The 24,319-nt window shown below is 39.9% G+C and overlaps 1 protein-coding gene across 1 annotated transcript; it reads left to right on the top strand.

Moving 5' to 3' along the window:
• Nucleotides 1-641: 641 nt before the first annotated feature.
• On the top strand, nucleotides 642-22,843 carry LOC131971774 (peptidase inhibitor 16-like). The gene is made up of 7 exons (XM_059333372.1): nucleotides 642-1,050; nucleotides 17,243-17,393; nucleotides 17,929-17,996; nucleotides 18,186-18,295; nucleotides 19,301-19,392; nucleotides 20,082-20,485; nucleotides 20,610-22,843. Exons 1-7 carry the CDS (start codon nucleotides 739-741, stop codon nucleotides 20,769-20,771), a joined length of 1,299 nt encoding a protein of 432 aa, XP_059189355.1. The 5' UTR covers nucleotides 642-738; the 3' UTR covers nucleotides 20,772-22,843.
• The last annotated feature ends 1,476 nt before the right edge of the window (nucleotides 22,844-24,319 follow it).

The raw sequence follows: 24,319 nt of genomic DNA, 5'->3' as shown, positions 1-24,319 counted from the left end.
AAACCACAACAACAACAACCAGGAATCCGGTTGGTCCGGCTGAAGGAGTTCAACAGTAATGACAAATGAAACACTGAGACTTTGATCAAAATCAGATTTCTTTGTTGTAAACATTTCAACAAAATGTAAAACATTAATAGAGAAAAGTTACATATTAAAGCTTTGAGTTCAGGATGAACTTCTACAACAGTTTCAATATAAATATGAACATCTTCATGTTGTTTTAGATCAAATCTGAGTCGACAATTTCCTCTGAATGTTGTTCCAGACTGAAGCTGGAGGAGAGAGAGAGGACGAGGAGGATCTGGAGTCAGAGGACTAAGGGGGGCGAGTTTGTTTTGCGTACCAGTCGGTGCAGTGTGTGAAATGTGAACTGAGGAGTGTGTGTGTGTGTGTGTGTGTGTGTGTGTGTGTGTGTGTGTGTGTGTGTGTGTGAGAGGAGGGAGGATCCTCTCTCTCTTAAAGCCGGGTCAGAGCCAGAGATCTGCAGAGCTGAGAGTGAGAGGCACTGAGGAGGGAACACACACACAAACACACACACACTTTCACTGACTCTTAAACACACACAGAGACACACACACTCACAGACAAAGACAAGCAGCCTATTGTACACGCACACACACACACACACACACACACACACACACACACACACACACACACACACACACACACACACGTAGCTGGACTCTGGATTGACCTCTGGAGGATACATCCCTCAGGACTCCGTTTCCCATCATGCACCGGTGGAGCCTCTCAGAGCTCCAGGGGGTCTCCTCCCAGCAGGGGGTCTCCTCCAAGCGAGGGGTCTCTCCCCGAAGGATTACCCAGGATCAGGACCGGTGGAGCTCCGGGCAGCGGAGGGGGTCCGGGCGCCGCTGCACGTGCCCGTCGAGGGGGGCTCCTCTGTGGGCGTGGCTGCTGCTGGGGGCCCTGGTGGTTCCTGGAGCCTGGAGCTTCCTGAGCGAGGAGCAGGAGGAGCTGCTGGTGGAGCTGCACAACTACTACAGAGGACAGGTGCAGCCTAGCGCCGCCGCCATGCTGCCTCTGGTAGGACCAACATCTCATCTGGCATTTCTGTTCATCCACATCGGCTCAGATTAATTTCTACCGACAGAAAGACACAAACAGGAGACAGTGTTTCAAACATAATGACTTAATGTTAAATTAATCTGACTCCTTTTAGTTATAAATAGTCTTTCAGTTGTGGAATAATTCCACATAAAAAGGCTCCAATGTTTCCCTGAAACTTAGTGGATCAGCGGTGGAGTCGCCCCCTGCTGGCTGTCAGACAGAATGCAGATTCAACTGTTCAGACCCAGAAATAAATATATATTCAAATTTACTGTGTTTAGGATTATCAGATTAGTTTATGTCATGGGACAATAACAGGGAAACATCCAAACTGTGTGTGAAGGAGTATATGATTATTAATGATATAGTCTAAATACAGCTGCTCTGCATTAGATCACCACATTGTTAATGATTCTAACCAGAAACATCTCTGTGGTTTTCTGTCCAAATATGAAGTCAGAGATCATCAGTATTCTGAAGGAAAAGCTGCCGGCAGTTATGAATTCAGACGAGCAGCCACTTGGCTTCTTATTGAGGGCTTTTCCTTCCATGGTCTGTTATAGATTTATTCAGATGAATTCACAGTGCATCTGCACTGAAATCCTAAAAAGCTTCTCAGTGTGTAATTTAAAATGTGTTTGCACTAACCAGATCCTGTTAAAAACATTAAATTCTGCTCCTCAGAGACACTGTGAAGACATGATTGATTCTGCTGAGAACAACGGCCACGTGACAAATATTCACTGAAAATCTGTTTACACAGAGCACAGAGGAGAGGACAAGAGAGGCTGTTTATACAGAGCAGAGAGGAGAGGACAGGAGAGGCAGTTTACACAGAGCAGAGAGGAGAGGCTGTTTACACAGAGCAGAGAGGAGAGGACAGGAGAGGCTGTCTACACAGAGCAGAGAGGAGAGGACAGGAGGCTGGAAACATGACACTTCTTCAATATGTGGAGAAAACTTTTTTTCTGATTTCTGTCATTCTGTTCTATTCTGCACAAAGACATGTTTGAGTTGTTCTGATTGTGCTGATTCCATAGAGCTGCAGGACTTATTGATTAATATAGATTTTATATATTGCATTGAAACACAAGGAGACAAAGAGGAGAATGTAGAAAGAGTGAAGACACACCTTGGAACAGCTCATTGGGGTTCAGAGGGTTAAATGAAATGAAAACTTCAACAGTTAGTCTGTGGTTTTGTTCCTGGGGATGTGACTGATGCAGCTGTAAAGATGAGTTGTAATTTCACTAAAGGTTTAGCTGCTGAAACATGTCTTTGTACAGTAAAGTAAAGGAGAGTAAAACTATCAAATAAATGTATTTCAGCAGTTTTTAATGTACTAGCAGGAAGTTTCAGTTGTGAATGAAGCTGTTGACAGCGAACTTCATGCTGAGTCGTCAAACTTTCATTATTCTGGAAACAGACGCTGCTGTTGAGTTTCACTGATCTAATTCTGCAGCATGTGAAGCTCCATGAATCACTGAGATTTATCTCCAACAGGTCACACTGAAACCATCAGCAGAGAACATGTTTTTAATAAACAGTTCACATGAAAACTTCCATTTAAACAGATTGTTATGCAAATCAGTGTGAATATGTTCAGATTTGTGTATTTCTCTTTATGTTTTATTTATAATATCGTCACAACTGTTCTCAGCTGTGCTGCTAAACACTGCAGACTGAATGATTTATTGGTTCGTACAAGCATGTCATATTTAGTTTGACAGGAATGAAGTATGAGAGGATTTTCATGTATTGTTAACCTCTTGGAGACTTCTTGGACAGTTTTTCATGCTTTGGGAGATTGAAGCAGACTCAATTTTAAGACAACAGAGAAGGTTTTAGTATCATATGAAACTAGAAGATCTAATGACCGTAAGGAGGTGAAATAATGTGCCAAAGTTTGACTATTTTATAGTGAGGACATGAGGATTTTTAAAGCGGCCCTCTCTGAAGTCTCACCTCAAGATATCAGGATGAAAACTGGCTCCACAAGTCTCCTCTTTACTGACATGCCCACTTTATGCTGATAATCCACGAGCCTCCTCTTTACTGACAAAGTGACACTTTGATCACTTTAATCAAACTGGACTTTAGACTGCATGCTGATTCTGAATATAAAACTCAACAAAGAGAAATCAGGATGTTTTACCAAGACGTAAAAAAAAGAAATGTAGATTCTGTTTTTCGAACATGTTTTTTTGGAGACGTCTCTCCACTGTCCACAATTTATTCTAATTGTCTCCAGCTGGGAGCCACTCTCCCATTCTGTTGTGCATTGTGTTGAAGGAAACAGCGTCCACCAAAAGCATGCCACAAAATAAAGAGAATTCAGTCTCTGAGTTTACTTCAGTTTGTCTAAAATATGACAGGTGTGTTAGAGTCAGAGACGTCAGGAGGACGAGGTCCGGGTCAGATGTGTCACAAGACAGGAAGGAGACAAGAACAGACAAGGAGACGAGGACAGAGGAAGCTCAAAACTGTCTGACTCATTTATGAAAACACAGTTTATCCATCACCCTCTCAGTTTCTTCTCATGTTTCTGTTTCCCAACTGTTCCTGGAACAGTGCGCACACACGCACGCACGCACGCACGCACGCACGCACGCACGCACGCACGCACACAGTCTTGACCTCGCTCCGTCTTGTTCTAATTATCTTTGTTTGTATTCATGTTTTTTGTTTCTTGCTGATGAAACATTTTAACATATTTGTCTTGATTTTTCCTCTGTGGACACTCCAGTCCTCAGTAATTATATATATGTATATACAGTCATGAAAAAAATTATTAGACCTTTTTCTTTCATTTTATTGCCTGGTCGGCTAAAGTTACATTTGTTTGGACAAATATAATGATAACAACAAAAACAGCTGATACGAGTTTAATTTATTATTTTTAAGAGCTGATATCTAGACATTTAACATGGTTTTCTTCATAATGATTTTGGTTATTATCAAGAAAACCAAACAAATGTACCTTTAGTTGTACCAGACATTAAAATGAACAATATTTTTTTCCATGACTGTATATGTATGTATTTATACTTACTGAGGAGAAAACTTTTGTCGTTGTTGTTTAGCGCTCCAGTCAAAATGAAACCAACATGTAGACACCCTCGAGGCTCTGACTCTAATTAAAGACCAAAAACAACTTTACTTCTCAGAAAAATGAGGAAACAAAACAGAGACAAGATGGATCACACTGTCACCCAAATCCAGAGGGTGTAAACTCTGTACAGTCTGTTTCAGGACATCTCTGCTGCTGTATGTTGTCAGCTGTAACTTTTAGTTTGGTGCCTATTCAAAAGTTGGAAGTTTTGGTTAGTAAGTTCGTTTGTTATGTTAAAGTGTAAAAGAGTTTAGAACATTATGATATGAATATATATAGTCTATTCTCAGGCTCAGTTATGTCTCATATGTTATTGATTATATTTGTTACACACATTTAATGCTGAATTCAACAGTTATTGACCCTCAAGACCTTAAGAACAGCAGAGAAAAACCCATGCTATGATCTGGTTTCAGAAACTTTTGATATTTAATAGATTTGTGTATTTTGTGTGATTGTATGTTGGCACTTGTGTTGCGTTGCTGCTTATTGTGAATCTAGTGTCTCAGCCATCCATCCTCAGAATGCTCTAGGTCTCTAGTTTGTGGTTGTAAAGTTTCATGAGGCTGTGATTATCCTAGAGGTCACAGCAGCTCATTTTATACACTGAGCTCAAGTTTCACTCACAAACATCATCACACATGAAGAACACTGGGCTCATTGAATCATCAGTCATTAGTATTCATAATCTGGGGACCATGAATATCTGCATAAAATGTCTCAGAAATTCAATAAGCAGTTGTTAGATCCTGTATCTCACTGTGGACCACCGGTAGCTGTTCTCTGTCCGATATTAGAGTTCAGTGTTTGTGTCTGTCGGTGAGCTGGAGGTCAGGTTTAATCTGTTTTGGTTTGGTCTGTGGAGCGGAGCTGCTGCTGGTTAACTCTTCATGAAGCCCTGAAAGACTTTTATGGTGATGGATCTCAGAAAAGATTCAAGTTTAACCTGTGTCTGAGTGTGGCCCTTAATAAAGATTTTCATTAAGTTAAGTAACACTGAAATATTTGAGCTTCACAGGCTCAAACTAGAAGCCAGAGGCCCGAGCACGTCGGCAGGAGACACAACTCTCCATCTGAACATCTTTGTTTGTTTTCATATTTCATGGGCGCACAAAGACGTGTTTCAACATCTCACAGAGATGTTTTCCCCACTTAACGACCACAAAACCATGAATATCTCAGATCGTCTAATTTTAAGATTCAGCCGCCTGTGTCCGGACACGTCTGCACTGATTCATGTGAGCATCCAACCGTCCTGCAGGGCTGTGCTGCTTCAGTTGCCACATGAAACAAACAAAACAACAGAAATGGAGGAATGTTTTGCCTTGATACCTCCGGCTAGAAATATCTCCTGTGTCTTCAGTTGTTGTCTGTTTGTCAGCAGGATTTTGGAAAAACTTCTGATTTCCAATAAACTTGATGGAAAAATGCAGCTCGAGCCAAGCCTTTGTTAACTTCTGTCAGTGGAGGTCCCTCCTTAACTTGTTGTTTTGAACGTTTCTTTGTTTTGTGACACATAAACTCCGTCTAAAGCTGCCAGCGGCTCCTCACACGAGCCGGTCGCTCCACAAACGTCCCAGTGGAAGATCTGATCTGCCGTCTGGGGATCCTGCAGCTCCTGCATGATCCAGTGAGATTGCAAAAAATCCAGCCACAAAAAAAATGTGACCAAGCTTCACAGTAAATCACTGCTCAGCTGCAGCACAGAAACATGGTCAAGTACTTTCTGACGGCCCCCTTTGGAGGAATAAACATTTCCGAGGCCCCCCGCCCCAACAACACCGTAACTAGGACAATATGGAGCTACCAGCTTTGTAGGCTGGCAGAGGGGAAATTCTAGCTACTTACTTTGCAACATATTTATATTGTATACTCAAACTGCTTTGTAGATTTCCCCCCTTTTTTTGCTTGAATTCTATGGAAGCTTTTTACCTGTGTTGCTGGCTACCTGTTGTTGCTGGCACTGTCCTACACCACCAGCTTGGACTCAAGCCGTTCCACCGGAGTTTCTGCCGCTGCCTGGTGGATCCTGCCGTCTTGGCCACTATCCACCGATACCAGCACCAATACTTTCTCCTTCCTGGACAAACAATTCACTGCCCTCGTCGGCTGGACGCTGTAGCATCATCCGGCTTAGCAAGCAGCCACTTGCTAACCTGCCGTACAATTAGCGGGCCGCGGCTAGCGGCACTAGATACCACTGGATACTAGGGATGTCACAATTACAGATTTTCTTGGTACGATTATTGTCAGAGAAATAATCACAGTATTACGATTATTTTTGCATTAATTAATTTCACACTACAATGAATACGTTAAATCACTTGAACACTCCTTATAGGTCTTATTTTTTTTTTTTATTTATTTCCCTCTTTGGATGCTCTCATAACAAAATAATATAGCAACAATGTCAAGTAACCAAAAAGTATAAGAAAAATTATAATAATCCAAAGGGGAATGTCCTATATACTTAATGTTCAAGCAATTAGAATCATTTTAATAATTTGTCTAATCTTATATGGCCAGATAAAAATATGTATCTATTTTTTTGGTCCTTTATTTTTATTTTTAAATTATATTGCCACAAACAAATGAGTAATAAATGAAAGGGACATCCCATAGAGCTTTACTGCTTTTTCAGAAACAAAAGGTGGTAATGATAAATGTTCCCTGACTGAGGACCTTTAGAAGATTACATTACTTTTTCTGATACAGGTCAGTACACGGTGACACTGAAACTGTTTAAGGACTCACTCACTACTATGAGACATGTTTGGCTTTACGTAACGTAACGTGATGTGGCTTAACTCGCCCCATTGACTGTATGCCCAATCAGTGTCGCACACAATTAATGGCAAATGACACAGAAAGTATTTTCTACCACCATTGTTATGTTAGGGAAACATTGACATGACTTAACCCATTTTCTATTTCCCTTTACCTTGTCATAAAACACTGGGTGGTTATCCCGCAGGTGTTGAAACATGTTTGATGTGTTGCCTGTTTTAACGGCAACTTTTTGTGGCATGTTTTACACCTGGGCAGACACACCTTGTTCATTTTTTGGGTAGCCAAAACATTCCCACACAGATGATTTTACATGTTTTTTCGAAGGTATAGGTTATAGTGGAGCGGCTAAGTGATATAATCTTTCAGTTTATGATACAAGCGTGAAAATTGGCATGAACACTCTCCATGGGTCACTTGACAAGAAAATTGTCCGAGACATTTAAAATTTTAAGATGAAGGCCATTTTTCAAGATGGCCGACACCTAAGTGGAGCAGTTAAGTGATATAATGGTTTATTTGGTGATACAAGCATACAAATTGGCATGAGCAGTCTCTGTTGGTCACTTGACAATAACCCACCCACAGTTACTTGAAATTCCAAGATGGCGGCCATTTTTCAAGATGGCCGACACCTTAGTGGAGCAATTGAATGATATAATGGTTTATTTGGTGATACAAGCATAAAAATTGGCATGAGCAGTCTCCATGGGTCACTTAACAAGAAAATTGTCCGAGACATTTGAAATTGTAAGATGGCGGCCATTTTTCAAGATGGCCGACACTTTAGTGGCGCAATTAAATTATATAATGGTTTATTTGGTGATACAAGCATAAAAATTGGCATGAGCAGTATCTGTAGGTCACTTGACAATAAACAACGCACAGTTACTTGAAATTCCAAGATAGCGGCCATTTTTCAAGATGGCCGACACCTTAGTGGAGCAGTTAAGTGATACAATGGTTTATTGGGTGATATACACATAAAAACTGGCATGAGCAGTATCTGTGGGTCACTTGACAATAAGCCAGCCACAGCTACTTGAAATTTCAAGGCGGCAATTTTTTTTTCAGGATGACTGCCCCCTGCCATGTGGACCTTTAAATTATGAATTATTTTCATAGAAATGTATTGGGTTCCTCAAGAGAGGTTGTTTGACTGTGCTTTGTCTGACTCCTTGCCCATGACCTGTCCAGTTTGGTAAAACCTGACAGGAGTTCCCTCCCACTGGCGTAGCTCTCCAGGTTCACCGAGGTACACAGGCTCCCTTACCATGAGGGCTTTTTTAAATACTTTTTTAAAATACTTTTTTTATAACTAACCATTACTACTGCCATTAAACATGCCAAATAAATACTAAGGGGTGGGGAAACACAGTTGTGGTGCTGAACGGACAGTGCTCCAAAATAATAATTGAGCAATGGTTAATACTGAATGGCAACAGCAGCTCTGACACGGAACCATGACAAACAGTATCTGAAACTATACTAGGGAACAAAACTGAAAATGTGAAAGCAATGTTACAAAGTAAAAACTGAACATGTCACAGTAATAGGCTGGTGACAAAATAGAACATAATGCGCCGATGTGGCGAGGGGAAGCCACACTTGAAAACACAAAGGACAACAAGGAATAACACTGGCAAAAGAAACAAGCAAATAAGTTCTAGCAGGGGCAACTGAGTCCATATCTGTAGCACTTACACTTTCCAGTACAAGCCTTGGTGCACCCACATTTTGTCAACTCCCAACAACTCTCTGCAATAGGTGGAAGTGGAGTCCAGAAGACTTTCTACTCCTTGTCCTGTTTAACCCATCCTGTCGGACGGGCTCGGCATTTGTGGATGTCTCTTCAATGCCTGTCCCCACACATATCCAGCCTCATAAGAAGTCTGGGATCTTCTTGACCTCTTGACATGGATATCTTTGGTATCTTTGGTGTCTTTAGCAGCAGTAGATACCTTTTTTTGTGCCCTTTCCAGCTGTGTGTTGTTGAACATAAGTTTACAGCTTGAATGATATTTTGCTCTGTTTCTTGTCAATGTGCTTTCTATGCCATCACCTTCATCTAGTCGGGTTGGACTACGTAAGATAGGCAGAGCATTTATTTTATGAAATAATGGAACATTTCTTGCAATGGTATCATAACCAGTATGATCTTGGTGTCCTGCTGTTTGTTTTCTCAACTGTTATGATGGCTTCTGCAATGTCTGCAGCAAATTCAAAGGCAGAGGCCGAGGGTTTAGCCTTTTACCACCTTTTAATAAGCACTTTGATGTATGGGATACAACTAAGTTCATGCCTTAACCCTACACTTAGTCTAATCGTTCATCCAATGCCATTTTTACCCTGTAGGATCTGTACAACACCCGGTTAACTAAAACTACTCAGAGAGTTGTCGTCTCTTCTTTGACTAACTTTACAATTGGCTGACATTGAACCCCACTCTGAGTTGAACAGCAGTCATATATCACCAGTGTGCCCTGGTAGTGCAGATACTCACTCTTGTCTAATCTGTCTATGATCAACAAATCAACACAACTGTATTATGATGTGTTAAAACTTGTTTTCCAGAATAATCCAAAACCCAATACATTTCTTTGAGAAAATTGATCTTTTGAGGATCCAGGGGGCGGCCATCTTGAAAATAGAAGTGGCTGGGAGTGTTTTTTTGTCAACCTAAGTAACTGTGGGTGGCTTATTGTCAAGTGACCCATGGAGACTGCTCATGCCAATTTTTATGCTTGTATCACCAAATAAACCATTATATCATTCAATTGCTCCACTAAGGTGTCGGCCATCTTGAAAAATGGCCGCCATCTTGGAATTTCAAGTAACTGTGGGTGGGTTTTTGTCAAGTGACCAGCAGAGACTGCTCATGCCAATTTGTATGCTTGTATCACCAAATAAACCATTATATCACTTAACTGCTCCACTAAGGTGTTGGCCATCTTGAAAAATGGCCGCCATCTTGGAAATTCAAATAACTGTCGGTGGGTCATTGTCAAGTGACCAACAGAGACTGCTCATGCCAATTTTTATGCTTGTATCACAAAAGAAACCATTATATCACTTAACTGCTCCACTTAGGTGTCGGCCATCTTGAAAAATGGCCGCCATCTTAAAATTTCAAATGTCTCGGACAATTTTCTTGTTGAGTGACCCATGGAGAGTGTTCATGCCAATTTTCACGCTTGTATCATAAACTGAAAGATTCTGGCAAAAATTAGCACTTAGCCGCTCCACTATTATAGGATGCCAGTTGTTTACACATGCAGTTTGTTTTAAGCAGTTTTGAAGAACTCCAGTGGCATACTGGTGTAACTGGAATGTCCTCTAAGTGTGCTCAGTTTGTTAGGTTCATACAGAGAGTTCTCTCTTCATCCACATGAATCCAGACTGAGACACGCCTCGTCATTTCTTCTCATCTTGGATTTTGTTGGTGAATCATCGTTCACATCGGCCGACACTGTCTTGTTAGTTTCGTCATACGTTTTTCTTTTTGCCCCAGGAAGAAACTTGTCCATTCTCAAAACCCTGTCACCATGGCAACGGATAGATGATAGCATACCGTCTGGTGGGCCCATAAATGGAGAAAACATGGCTGTGAACTTTTAGAGTTTAGATCTCCAACCTAAAGGTCAGAACAGACCATCTGTCAGCACCACCCATAGACTTCTATGGGCGTTTGGTGGCTCACGGTACAGATCGGAGCGTTCTAAAAATAGCACACAGGTCATTATACAGATACGTACGGTTATAAAAAAAGCTGCAGTTACTGTGCAGAAAAAAAAGGGCAGAAAAAAAGACAGTTTAAACAGGAAATAAATGCTGGAAATGCTGGAAGTGAAGTAGTTACAAGGATGACGTAAAAGGTTGTTGACTCTTGTTTTAAATGGGACACCAACGTGGTTCTGGTCAGTTTATGTCTTATTTTGTGAATTTGTGTCTTTTTGTAGTTATTTTACGTCTTTTTGATCGTTTTGTGTCTTTTTTTTTGTAATTTTGTTTGTTACTCATGATTACAAATGTTCCTACAGCCTTTATTTATTATAATTGTGTCTCTGAGAGTGAGAAAGTAGAAGAGCAGAACTGTTATAGGTCCACAGGTGGTACAGGAGATCACCTGACATGAAACACTGATATTAAACTCCTCCTGCAGGTGAACAGGACAATCATCACAGTGAAATATGAAAACGGATGACTGGAATTAATTTCATTTCATTGTGCAGGTCAGTAGATCTTTTTACGGGACAGTCACATTAAAATGCAGCAGAAATGCTGAGTAGATCTCAGCCCGCGTTCCAGGAAGACACGGGTGTTTCCTCTAAAGAGGGTCAGAGAGGAGGAGGAGAAGGAGGAGGAGGAGGAGGACTATTGGGAAAGAGACGAAGAGGGGAACACAATGTTTAGAAAGAGACAGAAATGAAAATTAGGTGGAGAGGAATGTGTGTGTGTGTGTTAATGTTTGTGCATGTATATGAGTGTGTGTGTGTGTGTGTGTGTGTGTGTGGACGGATGGAGGTCTCAGCCGATATGGAAGCACCACAGGGACATTTCTATAGTCATGTTTTTCTTTCTACAGAATGAGAGAAGAAGGGAAGGAGAGAAGGAAGGAAGGAGAGATGGAAGGAGGGAGGGAGAGAAGGAGGGAAGAGGGAAAGAGAGAAGGAGGGAAGGAGAGAAGGAGGGAAGGAAGGAAGGAAAGAAGGAGAGATGGAGGAAAGAGAGAAGGAAGGAAGGAGGGAAGGGAGGAGGGAAGGAGAGAAGGAGGGAAGTAGTGAAGGGGGAAGTAGGGAAGGAGAGAAGGAGGGAAGAGAGAAGAAAGGAAAGAGAGAAGGAGGGAAGGAGAGCAGGAGGGAAGGAATGAAGGAGAGAAGGAGGGAAGAGAGAAGGAAGGAAGGAGAGAAGAAGGGAAGGGACTAGAAAGAGAGAGTGAAGAGAATAGAGTAGATCGGAGCGAGAGACGAGGTCAGCATGTTGAACTGGAAGGAAACAGATTTCTGTTTTATATTGACAAAAAGTGTAGAATGAAACTACAACTGGACTGAGACCAACACGAACAGCAGTGAAACCAGTTTAAACTATCAGACCAGTTGATGAGAAACCAGCTTCACCAGTTCAGATTAGATCAATAAAAAACACAGAACCAGTTTGACCACACTGTAACAAATTGCTGTAAGAAAACAGCCAAATTGTGACAGTAACATACTGTTTTCCATTAAAAAGGTATTATACTGTAGAAAACAATGCATTCTGGGCAATATTTGTAGGTAGCTTGCCGTTTCCCATAAAATATATGATATATATCTGTGATATTTGTGATATGTGAAGTCTCTTCTTGTACACATTTTTCTTGGCTGTATTTTACTTAAAAAACTCATTATTAGTATATGGTTTATTAATTTATGTACTGAGGTTACAGTGAAGACAGGGCTTAATTCATAGTTATTGGCTTTCAGGCAGTAATATGGCTCTATTTACAAAAAATGACTGCATTGCATACTGCAACAATATTTCAACTGGCTTCAGCACTTTACTGTGTTTTAGTCTACTGTAAAAATCAATGAAATGCAGGATTTTACTGTAAATCAGTATGTGGTTTTATCACAGTAACATACTGTAAAGTCAATAACAGTAAGGGAACTGTAAAATTAACAGTAGAATGCTGGCAACCCTGCTGCCAGTATTTTACTGTTAATTTACAAGTGGACAAAACTGAGAAAACCTGAGAAACAAATCAATCCTGTTCTGTTCAAACTGGTTTGTGCCATGATGAGACAGCAGAGAAACCAGTCTGCCCAGTTCAGATCCAACTGGTGACACCTGATTTACCAGAATGAATCTGTGGGTTGAAAGTTTCCTGCTAAGCTAAACTAAACCAGTGAAACCAGTGGAGTGGTGAAGAATGTAAATGTGCTCAGCAGGAGAAACCAGTTAAACAAACACAGAGGAACATCTGCCCCATGACAAATAAACATATTCAATTACATTCAACAACATAATTATATAAAATTGTATTAAAATAAACAGATGAGGGGTTCCACTGTTTAAACTCTGATCAGCTCATTATTAAATATTATATTAACCCTTCGAACCTCAACGAGCAGCTTCTTCCTACATTCTCCTCTCTGTGTCGAAAATAAGTTTTCTCCACATATTGTACATGTTGAAGTATTGTCATGTTTCCAGCCTCTCCTGTCCTCTCCTCTCTGCTCTGTGTAAACAGCCTCTCCTGTCCTCTCCTCTCTGCTCTGTGTAAACAGTCTCTCCTGTCCTCTCCTCTCTGCTCTGTGTAAAGAGATTTTTAGTGAATATTTGTCACGTGACCGTTGTTCTCAGCAGAATCAATCATGTCTTCACAGTGTCTCTGAGGAGCAGAATTTAATGTTTTTTAATTTAATGTTCTTTTTATAACTGATGATCCGTTGAAGTTCAAACACTGCAGATAATAAATGTTGGATTTTTGTCGATTTTCTAAAGAAAAAAAACTTTTTCGGAGGGTAAAATGTCTCTTAAGAACTTGACCTTCGTTAGGTGTTTAGATGAGTTTTTATTTACATTATCCCAAATGTTTCTAACATTTTTCAGAGAAATCATTTCTTTTAATCAGAAACCTGTCAATGGCTCATATCGCCTTTCATATCTTCCGTACTGTGTCTGACAGAAGTTCTAAAAATAAATTACTATTTATGCAGATTTCAGCCACATTTTTATGATAACCTGGTGGTTTTCAAACCCTTTATTCTAACCAGATTTTAGGATTTTGGCAGAATTTTATAGTTTTAACAAGAGCTTTTGTCAGAAATATCACAATTTTAAGCTTCTTTTGGTCACTTTTTCTAATAGAAACTTCTGATAATCTGCTGACTGTTGGAAAGTTAAAACTCTGACGATTACGTCTTTTTACAGCTTCTTTCTGTGTATTTTTGTTGATCTTTAAAAGAAAAATGTCTAGGAGACTATCAGGACACAATAAACTGATAAATATATATATAATATAAAATATATAATATAATATAATCGACTACGACTATCAGGACTCAATAAACTGATCAATATATATTATGTACTATAATATTATCTATGTATCAGAATCAAACTGTCGCCTGTCACTTTTGTGTTCACACAAAGAAACAGAAATCAGCTGTTCTTAGACCGGCTGACCTCTGGTAGGGCTGACACAGGTCACAATGTGTGTGTGTGTGTGTGTGTGTGTGCGTGTGTGTGTGTGTGTGTGTGTGTGTGTGTGTGTGTGAGTGAGAGAGAGAGTCATAACACAGAGCAGATGTTGAGAGCCTGGAGAGAGACCGGAATGTGAAGGAGACCCCTGACTATTGTTTGTGTTGTGTGTCATCACTGGACAAATAAACACACACACACACACACACACACACACACACACACTCCTGCTGTTCATTATTTTGGTTTCTCAGCAACAGGGACAAACTTCAGACTGAAACACGAGTTACAGACGTCAGCGACGAGGCTGCTGCTGTTCTTTTATATTTTCCTTTTTTTTAAATTCCTCCGTGTAAATATAAATAATTGTTCTTTTTACATTTAAAAAAGTATTTTATATACATTATTATTTTTATTTTCTTAAAAAAATATTTTCTAGATATAAGCATAAATTATTATAATAAAATATTTTAATATATATATATATTTTTTAATTGCTTTCTTTTCTTCTAGATATAAGTATAAGTTATTATTCTTTTTAATTCAAATTTTATTTCTTTATTCTATTAACAAAAAATCTAGATATAAATAACAAAAAAATCTTTTCATTTTAAAAATGTTATTTTTGGGGTAATTTTGTGTCTTTTTAAAAAAAAACATTTTTTTGTCTTTGTTGTCATTTTGTATCTTTTTAACATCTTTTTCCGTCTGTTTACATCCTTTATTTACGTCTCCTGTAACTGCCTCACTTCCACTGGTTACATCCATTTTATTGATTTTATTTTTTTTATTATGATTTTATTAGTTGTTTTCTGAGTCTAAACCTGTATTTTTCTTCCTGCCATTTTCTTCCCGTTTTGTTGCCTAAACGTAACCAAACTGTAACTGTTTCATGAGGACGCGTTTAAATGGCGTCTGTCACATTCAGGTACGAGAACGTTTATCTTGTGATGTTGAACTAAATGGAACATAACTCACAAGATAAACATCATGCTGTGTTGACTGAAGACTTTAAACTGATTACAGAGACTATAAACTCATTTTTTCGATTTTTTGGAGTCACTCCCTGCTGGCCGTGAGACAGAATGCAATTAAACATTGGATATTTAGATGTATGATACACAGGGTTTCTCTTCCTATGACTCAGAGATCCCTGCAGCTTTCACCACATCAGCTTCTAGAAAGGAAGTTAAAAATTCCTTCATGGCGGGCAATAAATACGTATCTCAGGCTGGTGATGGGGTCAGAGGTCAGGGATGAGTGGGATATGCATGTTGTGATAAAGTATCACCTCCTGGTTTCATCAGGAAAACAGACGACAATGTGTTGTTTACTAGTCGAAACGTTTCCTTCCTTTTTGTTGCATGTCTTTTGCACATTCCTTCTTTGTTATGACAATAAAAGTCTAATAATTGTTCAACAATGTGTTTTCCAACAAGAGGCTGTCTCTCTGAAGCCAAACACCAAATCTTAATGTCTGAAACATCAGAAGTTACAGACCTGCGGTTGATGTTATAATATGGAGACATGAAACCGCTCAGCAGCGTTTGTGCTGCATGTTCACAGAGAGAACTTCAGGCCTGAAAACATCATAAATCAGCGTCACAATAAAATCATCACGCTAATTAAGAGCAGGTTTAATAAACTCAGGCGGGATATAAACTGCTACAGAACTCATCTTTAGTCTAAAAATCTGACACATGAACATCAGGATTTACAGAAACATTTCACATGAACTCGTGTGTTGTTTGTGTATCTTGTTTTTGCAGAATGACTCAGGATATTAAACGTGATGTTTAAGATTCGTTGGTGTTAACCAGCTGCAGCTGGGTGGAGAGCTCCACCCCGGAGACCCTGCTTTCACTTATCCCTTCAAAAAGTTAGGAATATTTAGTCGGCAGCAACATTTAAGTGTCTTAAACCTGCACCTCCACTGGCTGCAAGTCAGCGCAATTTTGAAATTGAAGAAAAATGTGAATCAGTGAGTTTCCATCAAATAAACAAAGCTGCAGTAACGTACTTTAGTCAACAGGTGGCAGTGTGATGTGTCGCTGTAGGCTAATCCGTCAGTAAACAGACTCTTAAAGACTCTGTGAGGAGTCATCTAGCTGTTCACTTTTTGTACCTTGCTAACTTAGTGCTACACTTCTGACCATATATGGTCACTTCTGAATCCAAGAAACCAAGATGGCCACGGCCAAAATCCTAAACTTGAAGCTTCAAAAAAGCTGAACGTGTGTTTATCAGCACATCCCATCAGTATTATAGTAGCAGCAGGTTGTTATCAGCTCATCCAATCAACTGTGAAAATCACATGTATGTCCTGCAGCACCCTCAGGTGGTCGGAGTGTGAAGGGCAGACACTTCATTAGGGCGGAGCGATGGTGGTGGATCAACAAACCAGGACTTTCACCAGGAGAACTTAAAAAAAGACACAAAATTACCAAAAACTGACAACCACCCCCCACAAATTACCAAAAGAGAAAGAAAATAATCAGAAAATACATTTTAAAAAAGACCAAAACCCCCACAAAATGACCAAAAACCCCCCACAAAATGACCCCAAAAGATGTAAAAATGACCCAAACCCCCCACAAAATGACCAAAAAAAGTAATAAATGATAAAAAAGAAAAGAAATAAAAGACCATAAAAAGACAAGTTGTCCATGTTTTACCAAAGTGCAGCTTGTGATTCGAACATCTCATCACTTCCTGCATCAGGTTTTTACTGAACTATGTGACTTCCAGTAGTCATGTCGTCCTCCTACTTCACTTCGTGCATTTACATGATTTATTTTCTCTTTAAACTGTCATTTTGAGCTGAACCAGGAACTGTTTGGCCCTAACCTTAGAGAAGTGAAAGTGATCAGCCATTGAATAGGCTGATAACAACCTGCTGCACCTACTAGGAGGTGGAGTAGGCCCTCCTTGCCTATAAGTATGAGAATATAAACCCTAATAAATGTCCATTTAATGATGTGAAAATTCAAAACAGATACATTTTTCATAGATTAGATTCTTAGATTTCAAGAGCTTTTTTTTTTTTAGCAGATTCGGTTTACCCTGACTTCCTCTGGTTCTCTGCAGAAATGGGACCCGAACTTGAAGTTGATCGCGGAGGGCTACGCCGCTAAATGCATCTGGAACCACAACCCAGAACTGGAGGACACCGGAGAGAACCTGTACAGCAGCACCGGAAAGCTGGACCTCCGAGAGGCTGTGGAGAAGTGGTTCATGGGTGAGTGAAACGTCTTCAGAAAATACACTGTTTAAAATCAAAAGAAACTGAATTATCATCAGAATTTGAACTTTCCGACTGTCCTTTAATGGATCATCAATTATGAAATGTTGATATTTGTGTCAGAATCTCTTTATTCTACATGTGTCATTTAAATAAAGCGTTTGCACTAACCAGATCCTGTTAAAAACATTAAATCCTGCTCCTCAGAGACACTGAAGACATGATTGATTCTGCTGAGACCAACGGTCACGTGACAAATATTCACAGAAAATCTGTTTACACAGAGCAGAGAGGAGAGGACAGGAGAGGCTGTTTAGACAGACCAGAGAGGAGAGGACATGAGAGGCTATTTACACAGAGCAGAGAGGAGAGGACAGGAGAGGCTAGAAACATGACAATACTTCCAAATGAACAATATGAGGAGAAAACTGGTTTTGGTCATTTTAAGTCCATTTTGTAAAATCAGCTTTCTGATGTATGTATAATGTGTAATAATATAAAGAATGTGTTGTACTCTCATTGACTCCTATAGAAAATCTGCACTATGACTTTCAGAACAACAGCTGTGACGAAGACCAGATGTGCGGACACTACACACAGGTCAGACACAAATACACATATATACTGATACACACTTTTATTTCTCTCTCTGGACTAGATCTGAACTCTGTGTGTGTGTGTGTGTGTGTGTGTGTGAGTGTGTGAGTGTGTGTGTGTGTGTGTGTGTGTGTGTGTGTGTGTGTATGTGTGTGTGTGTGTGTGTGTGTGTGCGCGCGCGTCTGTGTGCAGATGGTGTGGGCAGACACACACAGACTCGGCTGTGCCTTCTATCTCTGTAACAACATGGAGGGTCTGGATTGGGAGAGGATCTCCTTCCTCGTCTGCAACTACTACCCAGCGTCAGTACTTCTACTACTACAGTACTTATACAGTACTACTAAAGCACCATTACAGTACCACTACAGTACTACTACAGCACCACTACAGTACCACTACAGTACTACTACAGTTCCACGACAGTACAAGCACAGTACCATTACAGTACCACTACAGTACTTCTACCACTTCAGTACCACTACTTTACTACTACAGTACTTCTACCACTAAAGTACCACTACAGTACTACTTTAGTACTTCTACCACTACAGTACTTCTACAGTACCACTACAGTACTACTTCAGTACTTATACCACTACAGTACTACTACAGTACCACTACAGTACTACTTTCGTACTTCTACCACTACAGTACTAATACAGTACAACTACAGTACTACTTTAGTACTTCTACCACTACAGTACTACTACAGTACCACTACAATATCACTACAGTACTACTTTAGTACTTCAAACACTACAGTACTTCTACAGTACCACTACAGTACTACTACAATACCACTACAGTACCACTACAGTATTACTTCAGTACTTCTACCACTACAGTACCACTACAGTACCTATACAGTACTACTACAGTACCCCTACAGTACTACTTCAGTACTTCTACCACTACATTACCACTACAGTACCACTACAGTACTACTACAGTACTACTACAGTAACACTACAGTATTTCTACCACTACGGTACCACTACAGTACTACTACAGTACTTCTACCACTACAGTACTACTACAGTACCACTACAGTACTACTACAGTACTACTACAGTACTAGTACCTCTCCTGTTGTAATACTGGTCACTGTTTCCAGCAGCATCACTGTCAGTGCTGCAGCTGGAACCACAGCTCCCCCTTGTGGTCTGTAATGCTTTTCTTCACATAGTGTTTGAATGGACAGTTTAATTATATTTAAGGTTTATGTTCAGTATGTTGAGTGAGACTACACGCCCTCCCCCTCATCATATTAATATAATAACTGTGTGTGTGATTCTCTGCGTCCTCAGAGGGAACTATGAGGGCATGAGGCCGTTTGTTGAAGGTGAATCGTGCTCCAGATGTCCTGAAAACCTCGAGAAATGTGAAAACAGCCTCTGTGGTATGACACACTATGTCTCCCCCCTGCTCTCTTCCCTTACCTCACTTTATCCTCCACAAACTGCAGTGGGTTTCAGTTTTAAAGCTATGTGACTGGTTCCAACAGTGTCCTGAATAACGCTCCAAAGATAGACTTCTTTTTTTTTTAGTGAGGGCATATCTGCATGAAAATGAGTCTCACGAGTCTCCTCTTTACAGACATGCCCACTTTATGTTGATAACCCATGAGTCTCCTGTTTATAGACATGCCCACTTTATGTTGATTACCCATGAGTCTCCTGTTTATAGACATGCCCACTTTATGTTGATAACCCATGAGTCTCCTGTTTATAGACATGCCCACTTTATGTTGATAACCCATGAGTCTCCTGTTTATAGACATGCCCACTTTATGTTGATAACCCATGAGTCTCCTGTTTATAGACATGCCCACTTTATGTTGATAACCCACGAGTCTTCTCTTTACTGACATGCCCACTTTATGCCATTCAATTTCCCTAAGTAAAGGGCAAAAAGCTGGGTGGTTAGGCTGAATAAAAAAGTGAAGTTGCTGTACTTCAAATAACATATTTTACTTTCGGTCTACTTTTGGACATTTTAAAGATTAAAACCAAATTAATTAGTTGTAAATAAAGGTGAGTTGTAGCCTTAAAGTCTGAGAAAAAATAATGTGTTTGTTTTGTTTTTTAGTTGCTGACACAGAGGACGAAGAGGAGGAAATTGACGAATTGGAGGAAGAGGAGACGACAGTGTTTCCTCCTGCAACAACAACTGAGCTCTCTCTCCAGCCTAAAGAGGAGAAGGAGGCGGAGGAGGTTGTTCCTCCTCCTGCAACCACTGAATCCTACATCCAGCCTTCCACCCCCACCATCTCCACCTCTGAGGATTCTGAGGACTCTGAGGACAGCCAACCAGCAGAGACTCCTGCCCCGGGTACCCAGCCTCCAGACCTCCCCTCTGTACCACAGGGAGAGGGGGAGAAGACTGAAGAGGTGGTGGAGGAGAAGGAGAAGGCAACTGAAGAAAAGGTGGAGGAGAAGGAGGAGGAAGGCCAGAAGAAGAGGGAGCCTACAGCGAAGACGGAGGGAAAAGATGTTTCACGAAAAATATACCAGAAAAATAAAATTACTGTCAGTCGTTCAGAAGGCCTGTCTGCCCCTTCTGTTCTGTTAGTCTGTCTGATTGGGATCCTGACTCTGAGGAGGCTGTAAGGAGGAGCAGAAGGAGCAGGAGGAGGAGGATCAGGAGGAGGAGGAGGAGGAGGAAGAGGAGCAGGAGGAGGGGCTGGAGCAGCAGGAGGCCCCTCCCCTCCCTCCCCAGCGCTGGCTGTATTACCTTGCTAACCCGCCCCGCGGTAACAAACGTCTCCCTGCAGAGTAAAATGGGTCAATTAATAATTCACACTCGTCAGAAAACAGCTGCCGCGTTCACAACATCTGCATGAAGTCTGGGCTGAGATCTGGGTCGGATAATGTGTGCATAACCTGCTTCCACCTGCTCCAAGAACAGAAATATTACTGCCAGGCACTAATGTTTTTATGAAATGGTTATGGTTTCTGGTGGTGATGGATGTCAATCAGAGCTGCAGTCAGTTAGCCTAGCTTAGCATAAAGACTGGAAGCAGAGGGGAACAGTTAGCCTGGCTCTGTCCAAAGACACAGACACATATAAAGATTATTAAACTAACATCATGTGATTTTCTGCAGCAAGGACTCAACCAGAAACAAATCCCTTCAGTAACCATCGTTCAGCAGCAGAATCATCCTCAGAGTTTTTAAAATTGGTAAAACACTGAATAAAGCAGGTTCATCTTACAACTCTTTGTTTCTCTGATGCAGTTTGGTGAACACAGGACATCCTGAGTGACTTAAAAACTAAAACATTGGCTCAAAAGTGGATGAAAATGACTGATATCTCTGAGTTTGAAAATTGTTAGAAACATCTGTGTAATATATTAATGTAAGTACACAACTCAACAAAATATAATAAATAGGTTAAGTTGTTTTCAAGACATTTTAATGAGATCTATACCTTTAGACCTTTAAATAAACTTTTTTTTTATAGTTGTCATAAAGTTTGTGGGGGATTTCACTTTTTGTGCCGCAGAGGATTTTTTTGTTTTTGTTGCCAACATCACACAGCGGTGAAACGGTGGAGTTACAGATTAGTTACAGAGTTACAGAGTGTCATGTGACCGCGTTGGGCCCAGGAAGACTTTCCCTTCAGACTTCAGACTTTAATCAGAACAAATGACTCGTTTCTCTGTCAGTTTGATCTGTTTGGACCGTGAACATTTGGAAAGTATAGCAGAGCCGTAAGATGAAATCCTTTTATTATAGAAGTGTTTAGTGAAGGATGGGGGCAAAGGATGCTGAAGACCTTTCATAGGAATGAACAGAGCCCCGATTCCAACACCAGATCAGCTCTCTATATACAGGTGCATCTCAATACATTAGAATATGATGGAAAAGTCCATTTCCAGTAGTTCAAGTCAAACAGCTCCAACCAAGTATTGAGTCATATAGATGGACATACTTTTCAACAACATGGACAACATTTCCACATCAAACATACTTTTAAAATATTTTTTTTTTGTTCTTTTTTTTGAGCCGCTGAATTTTAGGTCTTCATTAAATGTAAGCCATAACCAGAGATGCACCTGTACATCCATTGACTGACTGCATGGCTCTGATTGGTCCGTTGTTTCTCTCCGTCACAGACTCAGATCTGAAACCAGGCTAGCTGTTTCCCTTTGTTTCCAGTCTTTGCGCTAAGCTAGGCTAATGACGTCCCACATGTCACTCTGAGAACGAGCAGGTTTCCTGATCGGCTGTAAATCTGTCCAAGTTCCCCAGAGTGTCCTCATTCTGTGCACATTTAGTGGGTTTAAAATCTCTCACTAAGTTTTGTTGTGCCAGTAACAGCGTCAGTCACACAGTGAAACCCTGAAACAGTGAGACAGTGAAACAGTGCAGCGCTCTGATTCTGTATTTAGAGACGCAGGATGCTAAAAGACATCAACATGTTGAATGAATCAGCTGCAGGTTACTCACAGGATGTTTGTGTCTGCAGGGTGACAGCATCATCTCACATGGACGAACCACTGTAAAGATAAAAGCAATATTTGTATGATTATTATTGTTATTATTGTGTTAGTAAATGCAGGAGAACTGATTTGTGTTAAACTGACGACCCTGCTTCTTCTTCTTCTTCTTCTTCTTCTTCTTCTTCTTCTTCTTCTTCTTCACATTATATATCCTCTGAGCTTCGTATACTCTCAGACTGGACATACAACTGGACAGAGTCTAATAATTTACTTTATCTCTGTTATTACACTGTGTCAGAAAGCAGGAAATTACCATAACTATCATCAATAACTTTAGCAAAGATTGCTGTAGATGTCTGTATATGAGATTAATAAAGAAATAAACCGGATTTCTTCTTTTGGACAATTCACTGTGTACTTTTCTTTTTCACCAGTTTCTCATTTTATTGTTCAAATTTTTCAAAAAGCAAATCGTGAAATTGGCAATACCTTATTAAATAATATATAAATAATTAATTATGATATTTTCATAATTTTTATTCAACATTAAAGATGAAACATAAATAAAAACAGAATGCAATGATTTCAAAATCCTTTGTGACCTAAATTTAATTCATTACAGCATAAAGACAAGGCATTATATACATATATTAAAAGTATTTTACAGCCTTACTTACTTAACTGTTAGGATTTGCAAATGAATAACTTAAAAAAATATGGCAAATAATGTATATTTTGCTCTAGATTAAATTATCAAAGAGTGTATTAAAAAACAGCTGAATATTAAATAGAATAATGAATCAGTTGTCGCTTGATTGGAAACTTTTCTGATGAAGTTATTTACCATGCAAACCCTTTAAATTATTGTTATTTTTTTCAAATAACTTTTTCAAATTTCATTACTTTAACAAAATTTTTCTGCTTTTGTTTTCATTCTTGCTGATTTATTCATATTCATGTTTTTATGTGTTTAGGGGTAGCCGTCTGTGAAGCTTGCAGCCGCTCTGCTGCGCCACCTCAGAGAAACACTAAATATATACCAAAGCTATATTAGTATTAAAAGTAAAATTAGAATTTCAGAATAATATAAATTGCTGGATTATAATTATTGATGCATTCACTTGTTAATTACTTGTAAAAGTTGTAAAAGTAACTTCGTATGTTGCTGAGCAGCTTATTCTAGGAATATATTTCATTATCTATTACTTGATGTATATGTTGCCATCAAATTCTGCAAAGTAATGAGTTACTACAGTCGCCAAATTAACCTGGAAAATAAAACTCTTAATAAAAATAAAATAAAAGGATTCCAAAGACAGCGACTCTATGCAGAGTGAGACTTCCACTACAGAGGACACACATCGACCCGCTGCACCACCGCGCCGCCTCCAGTGACTGCAGCACCAACCACCTTCCCCCAGGCAGCCAGAGTGTGTGTGTGTGTGAGAGCACTGAAAGACAAAGTGCTGAGCGTGTGACAATGAGGACAGAGAGAGAAAAAGGTGGAGGAGGAAAGAAAAGGAGAGGTGGAGGCAGAGAAGAAGAAGTGAATAAAACTACAAACAGAGAGAAAGTTGCTGTGAAAATCTTAAACACAATCAAACAGCAAAAGTTTCCAAACACTCACAGTAAATGACAGTGAACCACCCGGAATCATTCTACTGATAATAAACAGTAAATATCTTGCTTTAAAGTGTTTCATGCATATGTAGATTAACTTTAACTAACTTTAATATGACGGAAAGTACGGAGCCCCTAAGGGGACATGGTGAAAATAAAAAAAACTTTCTTGTGCTCACGAGATTCTTTCTGGTGAGCACGAGATACTTTCTGGTGAGCACCAGAAAGTATTGCATGCGCGCATTGGTGTCTGTAAGAACAC

The sequence above is a fragment of the Centropristis striata genome, chromosome 5 (genome assembly GCF_030273125.1).
Source record: "Centropristis striata isolate RG_2023a ecotype Rhode Island chromosome 5, C.striata_1.0, whole genome shotgun sequence".
NCBI lineage: Eukaryota > Metazoa > Chordata > Actinopteri > Perciformes > Serranidae > Centropristis > Centropristis striata.
The sequence above is the reverse complement of the archived record's forward strand: the minus strand, read 5'-3'. Positions and strand labels throughout refer to the sequence as shown.